At 37.5% G+C, this 11084-nt stretch overlaps 1 protein-coding gene across 2 annotated transcripts in view; it reads right to left on the reverse strand.

The window, feature by feature from the left end:
• LOC124788293 (breast cancer type 1 susceptibility protein homolog) overlaps window positions 1-4897 on the reverse strand; it is a 288179-nt gene extending 283282 nt beyond the window's left edge. For both annotated transcript variants that reach the window (XM_047255527.1, XM_047255525.1), the window contains exon 1: window positions 4710-4897. In XM_047255527.1, coding sequence (XP_047111483.1) covers window positions 4710-4789 — 80 coding nt within the window. In that variant the 5' untranslated portion in view covers window positions 4790-4897. The remainder of the gene's footprint in view (window positions 1-4709) is intronic.
• Between the last annotated feature and the right edge of the window lie 6187 nt (window positions 4898-11084).

The following is an 11084-nucleotide window of genomic DNA, read 5'->3' on the forward strand; positions in this document are numbered from 1 at the left end:
GCTTGCAGGAAAAAAGTTTTTTCAACAAGAAGTAGCAAGTAACATGACCCACGTAACATTGAGTCACGCACCTTTTCACAATATATTACAATATTTCACATGGTATAAATATGTATAGAAATCTGTAACTCGAACATATAAATGCCAACCTAATATACATTTTCTGTGATAAAAACCCAATCCATATTCCTAATAGTTTGAGGATACTTTTGACCTAAAATGCACATTAGGAATAGGATGTCCCAAATTTGTAACATGAGTTACGGTACAACATAATTATATTCTCGTTCTTTAATTTTAGCACTCTTCCCTGCTTAAAAACACTTCAAAATCTTTGCCTGAATAACACAATTTATACTGATTTACAAAAGAAAATATGGGTTTATAGTTTGTAACAATTCAACATAATAAAACACAGATTTCAAAATGTAATGTGAGTCACCATAGAATCTCCCTGATGGTAATATATGAAAAAAGATAAGCATCAATAAATATCTTACTCCACTAATACTAGCTTCCACATCCATGAGGTAACACAGTCGTGAAGGACAGAGGGAAGATACAGCTTTCATGTTCTGCCCATAAAGAGATAGTCAGGAGGGAGAGCATAAGGTTGATTGTAGGGGTAATGCAAAAGGTTAGCCAGGACCTACTGAAGGGTGATTAACTGAAGCGTTCGATACCACTTTATTGAAGAGTGGTGAAGTGAAGTATTTCATACCACGTCACCAACTCATAACCAAACTGTCCTCTTTAAACCTAACTTAGACCTTGAGCGACACAACAAATCTCACTTCCACTACAAATGGCATTACAGTATCTAAGCCAGACGAAAAAAAAAAAAAATTGTCAATGTACTGTTCTATTTCTGTCTGCACACATATGGCATCACTGTCACATTAACGTTACTTTACATTAAGGGATGAAGTTGACACCCAGGTATCAGCAGATTCTGTTAACCCAATCCCTGTATAATCTGAGTTGCGATTCCATTTATCCTTCAACTTGTGACAACTGTGTTTTGTTGTACAATGTCAGGCCCACTCATTTTATTTTATTTTCTTATATTTTAAGTCCGCTTGTGTAGGTAACATGTTGTAATTGGTGGCACTCTCTTGTTTGAAAAGTTGTTTGTCACGCACATTAGAGTGTCCCTTGATGTTGGGCAAATGTATGAGTGTCATTTCAAGAGTTTTTACATGCTCCCTAGAGAGTTAATTTGATTTAGCATACTCCAGGTGATGGATTAGTGCTTGTGTTCGGCTGTGAGTTTATTATGGTCAGAAATTTAATAGAAGTATTTTTTATTTTCTTTTTTTATTCCCCCATTAATGGATATGACAGAAACTTATTAGCAGGTTACTGCTTATTGCAATGGCCAAAGATATGTTGTCTATGATCAAGTTATTACAGTTATCTGAACCAACTGTGGAAGATTTTAAGATTTTTTTGTGTGTGTGTGTGTGTGTGTGTGTGTGTGTGTGTGTGTGTGTGTGTGTGTGTGTGTGTTTTTGTTTGCGCGCGTGTGCACGCTTATTTTTTGGGGTGGGGGGTGGAGGTTCTATTCTTTTATAGTAATATGTACGCTTTGTGAGTTTACAGTTGCTTACGAAACTGAAATGGGTGACTATTCGCGTTTTCATGGATTTTAGAGTTTTTCTTAATTTTGTCTGGCAATTGCATTGGTAGAGTAGCAGTTTATCATCACTGGTTGGGTTATATTTTTTATATTAATTGCAGTATACAAGTTCTGGTTTGTTGTACTGTGGACTTCGTTTTAGGTACATAGAGTAAGTGAAAGTTTGAATAATGGATCTGATGATTTGAGTGTGCTGGTTTTCAGTACTGCAGGCTTGTTTCAGCTGGCATGGAAGTCAAGTGTAATTTGCAGTGTCAGGTTCTGGAGTTGTATGTGTGTTCCTGGTATCAAGGGCTTTGTCAGAAGGAATGAACATCACACCCTTTCAAAGGAATCATCCCAAAATCTGCCTGGATCAATTTAAAGAATCATGGAAAATCTAAATCGGGACAGTCGGACATGGATTTCAACTGTTGTCCTCCCAAATGCAAGTCCAGTGCACTAACCACAGCACTGCTACACTTGGTGGCTTCGTTTGAATTATAAAGCCCCAGTGACATCTGCAATACCTGGTTTTCAAGTTTTATGTGGACTCCTTGTATTAAAGGGTTCGTTTAAGCTATGTAGCTCAAGTGAATTTTATGATACCAAGGGCATCATTTTTGCTCTTTTTTCGGTTTTGTTGAAACTTCAAAAACCCGTGTGCTTGATTTTTTTGTTAATACATATTTTGGAATGGTGGTGTTATTATCGTATATTTAGCTTGTGACAACCCAAAACTCCCTACTTCCCTCATTTGTGTCATTGGTTTAATTTTATTGCTAGAGTTAAATATTTCCTGCGTATTGATGTTTGGTCTGGGGTATAATGAGTGACTTCGTGGTCACCATATCGTAAACGCTTGAAACAAGGGTGTCTGTCATCTTGACGACATCACGGGTCAAACCAGATTGGTGGAATTGCACTTTGATTTTGCCATGATACCACATAAAATCCAAACTCTGATGTCAAGACAGGGATTTTAACCCTGCTCCTATTGGGCACTTATCTGATGTCTTAAGCTCTTCATCATCTCACTCAGTAGGCCCCTATACTGTCTATATATCATAATCATTTACAACATGGCAATCTAATAGTTTAATGCAAGCCTTGTAGTTCATTAGAGTATTGCTGAAATGAGTGACACCTCTACACTGTGCACCTACATCACAAATGTTTTGGCACATAAGAAATGAAATGTCATGTGATAGGGCCTCCCATAAAGTAGAACAGCCACCTGATGCAAGTCTTTTTAAGTGACGCCACTTCAGCAACCTGCTTGTCAATGAGGTTGATGTGATGAAGACAACACAATAAACAGGCCCCCGACCAGAGAAAATCTCCAACCCAGCAGGGAATCGAATCTGGGTCCCTCGCATGGCATTGCCACACTCACCACTCAGCTAAGGATGTGGACTTGACACACACTTGAAGGAATAAATAACTCTGCAGTTTCACTTCTATGTTGAACATTTTGTTCCCACACACACACACACACACACACACACACACACACACACAAGAACTTACACATGGAAAAACATTTCTGCTTCTTCAATATGAAATCAAGTGCTTTCTTTCCTCACTACTTATTCTCAGTTTTCCAACTCCACAATTATGATTATCCAGTGTCACTGCTAATATGCTATATAATAATCTATAGTTTTGAAATCATGGAATAAGAATATAGAACAATGTTTAGCATCGTTTAAGGCTATACATGCCCGGCCGGTTGGCTGTGCGGTCTAACGCACGGCTTTCCGGACGGGAAGGAGCGCCGGCCCCTGGTACGAATCCGCCCGGTGGATTTGTGCTGAGGTCCAGTGAGCCGGTCAGTCTGTGGATGGTTTTTAGGAGGTTTTCCATCTGCCTTGGCGAATGCGGGTTGGTCCCCCTTATTCCGCCTCAGCTACACTATGTCGGCGATTGCTGCGCAAACAAGTTCTCCACGTACGCGTACACCACCATTACTCCACCATGCAAACATAGGGGTTACACTCTTTTGGTGTGAGACGTTCCCTCGGGGGTCCACCGGGGGCCGAACGGCACAATAACCCTGGGTTCGGCGTGGGGCGGCGGAGGCATGAAGTGGACTGCGATAGTCGTCAAGGGGTTGCAGACCACTGCGGCTGTGGCGGGGACGGAGCCTCTCCATCGTTTCTAGATCCCCGGTTAACATAACATAACAAGGCTATACATTCAGGGTGATTCCTCACTACAATTGAGTATGACAGTATCTACATTCAAAATGAAAGATATGGTGATAGATCGATCTGCAGTAGAACACGAGGTCTGTGTTAGACGGAAGGTGAAAGTTTGGTTGACAGATGGTGACATCAAAACATATCTATCTACAGGTTAGCCCAAGATCTACGTTCACTCCATATTTAACAATTTTTCATTTACAATAACTAAAACTACAATTCAAAATTAGAGGGGCTACATTAAGCCCTTCAAGGTCATTACTCGGAACTCTCTCATGGATCTTAATGGTTTTGCCAAACCAAAAGTGGTCGACATACAAAATTATTGTATGCGACTGAAACTGTTATCTATTAAAATTACTGCCACAGTACACTCTGACACGTCATGTTCCAATAGAACAATATAATTAAGAAGCGTGTATCATGTCACAATGATATTCATCAATTACACGCAACAATCACGTCAGTGTTGAGAAACATGTCCTCATAACGTCTAGTGATTCTTCGCATACATTTCTTTCATCCGGTAGGGTTGTTACCACGAAGGCTTATCTGCGACACTCGCTGCCTATGCGTGGAAAGCAGATTCCAACACAAAAGACAGCTGTAAAGTACGCACCCCAATAACACTAATGATACCTAGGAAGATAATAGGCACAAGGAATCGAGGGCCAGTTACTCCAAACAGAATCTCTCTAAACGTCAAAATACACATTTCATGCATCAGCGCAATTTGGAAACAGGCCTAGGACAACCTAGGTATGAACACTCAATACTGATAATAACATTGCTTTTTTTTTTCCAACTAGTCTCGAAACCTCATTAGTAACGCGTCTTTTCAACAAGCAACAAACAATATCTTGCTGCTGACCAATGGTATAACTCACCATATTACACACTGTAAATTCTTTCTCAGTTTATCTAATGTACAAGATATTTTCTGTATCTTATCTAATGTAACAGCCATCTTGAGCAATCTCTGGGAGCAAAATTAACACAAAGAATGCTAGCTGTCTTTTTTACTGCCGTCTCTTCGATAATTTCACATATCATTCACAAACTCGCACAAGTAAAACACAAGCTTGGCGCGAAAACAATCAGAGATACAATAATCAGAGATGTAAATAGAGAGTTCACGGAAGCCGTGGAGGTAACATCCAGAATGACGGTGTCTAGCCCCAGCAGAAATGGGTACCATGGTCATCCAAAGGCGGGCTTCCACAGCTATTAATTGCTTTCATACCAAAGGGATGGACTTAGTGTTCAATTAAGTAAATACTTTCGAAAGTAGCAAAATGTCCCTAAAGAATGTGATAGGAACATCACTCTAGAGTTCAGTAATTCCTTATAATTACTTTTCTGCAATAGAATAAGAGTGACGAAATGGATTAAACAGTACTTAAACCGAGAGTATGGACTTGGCGAGGTTCTTACTACCTCAGAACACTCGATACTATAAAGATATCTCTTATTTCAGCACACTGATAATAATTTTTTGCATTTGTCTTTGAGTGTAAACATTACCAAGAAATGGAAGTTCATTCCTGGCCTTAGAGATTTAAAGCTACTAGATTAGATTAGATTAGTACTTGTTTCATAGACCATGAATACGACACTTCGTAATGATGTGGAACGTGTCAGGTCAAGAAAAGGTGTCTATACCAGATATTACATTACACAAAATATTACATGACACTTAATATTTTTAATTTTTTTGTGGGGATTGGGATATTTCCCACTTACTATATCCAAAAATTCATCTAATGGGTAGAAGGAGTTGCCATTAAGAAATTCTTTTAATTTCCTTTTAAATGCTATATGGCTATCTGCCAGACTTTTGATGCTATTAGGTAAGTAATCAAAGACTTTAGTGGCAGCATAATTTACCCCCTTCTGAGCCAAAGTTAGATTTAACCTTGAGTAATGAAGATCATCGTTTCTCCTAGTGTTGTAGCGATGTACACTGCTATTACTTTTGAATTCGTTTGGATTGTTAATAACAAATTTCGTAAGTGAATATATATATATATATATATATATATATATATATATATATATATATATATATATATTGTTGGATATTCTGATTACACGCTTTTGTGAAATGAACACTCCTTTACTCAATGGTGAGTTACCCCAGAATATGATGCCATACGAAAGTAGAGAATGAAAATTGTCGTGGTAAATGAGATGTATATCACCAAATTTTCAATGAACCTAATAGCATAAGTAGCTGAACTCAAACGTTTCAACAGATCTTCAGTGTGTTTTTCCCAGTTCAACCTCTCATCAATTCATAAACCTAGAAATTTTGAATATTCTACCTTAGCTACCCATTTCTAATCGAAGTCTATATTTATTAATGGTGTCATTCCATTTACTGTGTGGAACTGTATGTACTGTGTTTTGTCAAAGTTTACTGAGAGCCCATTTGCAGAGAACCACTTACTGATTTTCTGAAAAACATCATTTCCAATTTCACCAGTTAATTCTTGTCTGCTGGGTGTGATAGCTATACTTGTATCATTGGCAAAAAGTACCAGCTTTGCATGTTCGTGACTATAGAATGGCAAGTCATTAATATGTATTAAGAGCAGCAGAGGACCCAAGACCAAACCTTGTGGCACCCCATTCTTCATTGTTCCCCAGTTTGAGAAATCACCAGTTTTTTGCATATTATATGAACTGCTTATTTCAACTTTCTGCACACTTACAGTTAGGTAGGATTTAAACCATTTGAGCGCTGTCCCGCTCATACCACAGTACTTGAGCTTATCTAGAAGCATTCCACGATTTACACAATCAAAAGCCTTTGAGAGATCACAAAAAATCCCAACGGGTGACTTCCAGTTACTCAGAGCATTTAATATTTCATTAGCGAAAGAATATATAGAGTTTTCCGATGAAAAACCTTTCTGGAAACCAAACTGACATTTTGTTAAAACTTAATTTTTACAAAGGTTTGAAGCTACTCTACAATACATTACTTTTTCAAGAATTTTAGATAAGACAGTCAGAAGAGAGATTGGACAGTAGCTGTTGACATCAGATGTATCCCCTTTTTCATGCAGTGGTTTAACAATGGCATACTTCAGTCTATCTGGGAAAATACCCTGTTTCAGAAAGCTATTACATATGTGGTTAAGAATCCCAATTATTTCTTGGGAACAAGCTTTTATTATCCTGCTCGAAATGCCATCAATTCCATGTGAGCTTTTATTCTTGACAGAGTTTATTATCTTCCTAATTTCAGAAGGAGAGGTGGGTGGAATTTCAATTGTTTCAAATGGTGTGGGTAAGGCCTCTTCCATTATCTGCCCTACTTCTTCTAATGAACATTTAGATCCTATTTTCTCTACAACATTTAAAAAATGATTTTCAAAATGTTTTCGACTTCCAGCTTGTTGTTTGTCAAGTTTCCATTCGCTTTGATGGTAATACTGTCATCCTGTACTCTTGGTTGCCCTGTCTCCCTTGTAATAATATTCCAAATTGTTTTGATTTTGTTATGAGAGGTATTTAATCTCAGACATGATGCACATGCTTCTGGACTTTTTAATAACCTTTCTTAATGTAGCGATGTAGTTTTCATAATATTTGGCTGTTTCTGGTTCATTACTCTTTCTTGTTGTGAGATACAGTTCCCTTTTGTGGTTACAAGATATTTTTATTCCTTTAGAAAGCCAAGGATTTTTGCATGGTTTCTTATAATTAGATTTAACTGCTTTCTTGGGGTAACAGTTTTCAAATTCTCTTACAAATGTGTCATGAAATAAGTTATATTTTAAATTAGCATCAGGTTCCTTGTACATCTCATCCCAGTCTACTTGCTGAAGATTTTCTCTGAAACTTCTAATTATTGAGTCATTAATTGAATGCACAACTTTGGAGGGTAGTTTTGAATTACTGAATGGAGCTATGACATAACTGTAACTAGCTGAACACCACGATCAGAAAGGCCATTCTCAACAGGTCAAGAATTTATGTTTTTAAACTTATCTTGGTTTATAAAAGTGTTATCTATCAATGTGCTGCTGTCCTTTACTTCCCGAGTGGGAAAATTAATGACAGATGTCAATTTGAAAGAACTAAGCAAGACTTCCAGATCATTCTTCCGATTACACTCTTTCAGTGAATCAACATTGAATTCCCCACAAATAATAATTTGCTTTCCCCTATCTGACAGCACAACAAGGGATCCAAGTTTCCCAGGAATAAATGAACGTTTCCTGAGGGCGATCTATATACTGTTACAATTATAAAAGAGCCCTCCTTCAATTTAAGTTGACAGGCACATGCTTCTATATGCTGCTCTAGACAAAACTTTTTTGTATCAAAGCTTTTTACACAGTGATAACTTTTGACATACATGGCAACTCCTCCTCTCACCTTATTCTCTCTACTCATATGTGCAGCTAGTTTATAACCACTGATATTTACCTTTTCCATATCAGACACAATGTGATGCTCAGACAGGTATAGTATATCTATTACATTATCAGATTCAGTGTCATCTAAACAAACCAGGAGTTCATCTACTTTGTTCTTCAATCCCAGAATAGTTTAGTGAAAAATGGTAACATTATTTTTTACTTTATTTTTGTGAAAATCTACTTTTTTCTTTAATATACCAATATTTTGGTTAACCCTCATTACAATTCTGTGGAAATATAATAGCAAAGTACAGTACTGATATTGTCACTGAGTAGTGACTGTTCTGTAAGATTAGATTCACTCTTCGTTCAATAGAACCAAAAGTGAGATGAGTCTTGTGGATGTGGAAGATGTTAGAAAGTATAACATTATAAACATAGAACTGATGAATATAAAAATCAGTTCCCTGATCATTTGTCACTCTCTGTTTCCTGTTAATTATGTAAAACTCGAACCATTTTGCAGCACTGCCAGTGACACCATGGTATTCAAATTTAACTAATAAAATGCTGTGAACCACACAGTCAAATGTTTTTGACAAGTTGCACGAAATGCCACTAGCCTCTAATATGTAAACGAATGATAAATACATTCTAACAGTGCATGTAACTAGCCTTCTCTATATAGACACCCTTAAGGAACCCAAACTGTGACTCGAACAATATTTTATTTGCAGTCAGAAGCTAAGAAGGTGCTTGAACACAACCATTTCAAATATTGTTGACATGTCTGGAAGAACAGACACCATATCCATATAAGTATATAGTTCTGGCAAAAGTGGCCATGACGTTCTTCTGTGTGGATGCACCCATGTTCACCGAACTCTTATGGGACTTGGTAAGAATGTCTTCCACGAGTAATGAGTGTGTTGGGGTGCGACACTACAAATGTAGTGTGTGGACATACAAGGTGAGAATGTGAGTCTCGAGGGAGGCGTGCTTGAGATAGTTCCTGCAGTCACGCTCTCCTCTGAGCCCTTGGTGGCTCAGATGGTTATAGTGTCTGCCATGTAAGCAGGAAATCCTGGGTTCAAGTCCCTATCAGGACACGTATTTTCATGGGTCCCCATTGATACATATTAACGTCCGTCAGCAGCTGAAGTTATTTATATATTATTCTAATTTCATTCTAGATGGCTGCAGGTCATCAATAGTGTCTGTCCTTTCAGACATGTCTGAAAGAAAGGATACCACATCAATATAAGTATATACTTCTGGCAATACCGACCATGACCTACATCTTCTGTGCGGATGCACACATATTCTCCAAACTCTTACGGGACTTGGTAAGAATGTCTTCCATGAGTAATGAGTGTGTTGGTGTGGGACACTACAAACGTAATGTGTGGACATACAAGGTGAGAATGTTGGTCTTGCAGGAGGAATGCGCGAGATAGTCCCTGCAGTCGCACTATCCTCTGTGCCCTCGGTGGCTCAGATGGATAGAGCACCTGCCAGGTAAGCAGGAGATACCAGGTTCGAGTTCCGGTTGGGGCGCACATTTTCGCGTGTCCTCATTGATGCACATCAACGCCCTTGAGCAGCTGAAGGTAATAATATATAATTATAACTGAGTAATAGGTTTGGGAGAACGGACACTAAAGAAAAAAACGAAAATTTAGTGTTCTGTCTTCTTATTATTTTCTCCAAATAAAGAAATATGTCGGTAAAATCATTTCAAAGATCTGAATTAAAGAAAAGGAGAAGAAGTAAACACGAAATAAAAGAAACAAAAAATCTTAATATTTCGCGAATACTTTTGCATTCACAAGTTAGCTCACTTTCAGTGATTGTTTTTAAAGAGAAGTGACAACTTTAGAAATCAACTATCATTACATATTGAAAGAAAGAAAGAAAATAATGATACACATAAATGATCAGTGACTTTAAGTTATCGTTGGCGTAATTGTGATGAGCATGTTGGCTTAAAATGTAAGAAGAAAGAGGTAAAAAAGATATATTGAGAAAATTCAAACACAAAAAATTAGTTACTTTGCTCACACTAATGAATTACAGGGAGAATGGAGCTATATCGCTGATTAATTGATAACTGAATTTCGTTTCTGAAGGTGACTGCACATGCTCAAGCAGGACTTCCCCCCACCACCGCCACCATCCACTGGGATGACTGCACTGACAGCGAGCAGAGTTAGTTAGTTAGGAACATGTTCCAGGGATCATTTTGTACAATTGATCATAATGATGTGCAGTGTGTCATTATACATTCACATCGCAAATTAATTTGTACGTATGGTACAATCTGAACATTCCTATGTCTTCCACAAAAAGAAAAATAGATATTCAGATATGAGCTAGTAATTCCTACCCATCACCTTTTACACATTACAATAACAGGAATTCTTCTACAGAGTAGATGAAGTTGTCAAAGTTTTCTCAGTTTGTTATTAAATTTTACTTTGCTATCTGTCAGACATTTTATATCACTAAGTAAATGATCAAAAATTTTTGTTGCAGCCTCGTGCACGCCTTTTTGTGCTAAAGACAACCTTAATGTGGAGTACTAAATGCCATTTTTCGTTCTGGTATCGTAATTATGCACTTCATTGTTTCGCTTGAACTGTAGTTTACAACAAACTCCATGAGAGAATAAATATGGTATGAAGAAGTATCCAGAATACCCAACTCTTTAAACAGATCTCTATAAGATGTTCGTGGGTGAGTACCAAGTGTTATTCTCACATCACGTTTTTGCAGAATGAAGATTTTCTTTCTTAAAGACGAGTTATCCCAGAACATTATTCCATATGACATTATTGAATGGGAATATACAAAATATGTCAACTTACTGATTTGTCTCTCTCAAAGATT

This window comes from Schistocerca piceifrons, chromosome 3 (assembly GCF_021461385.2).
Source record: "Schistocerca piceifrons isolate TAMUIC-IGC-003096 chromosome 3, iqSchPice1.1, whole genome shotgun sequence".
Lineage (NCBI taxonomy): Eukaryota > Metazoa > Arthropoda > Insecta > Orthoptera > Acrididae > Schistocerca > Schistocerca piceifrons.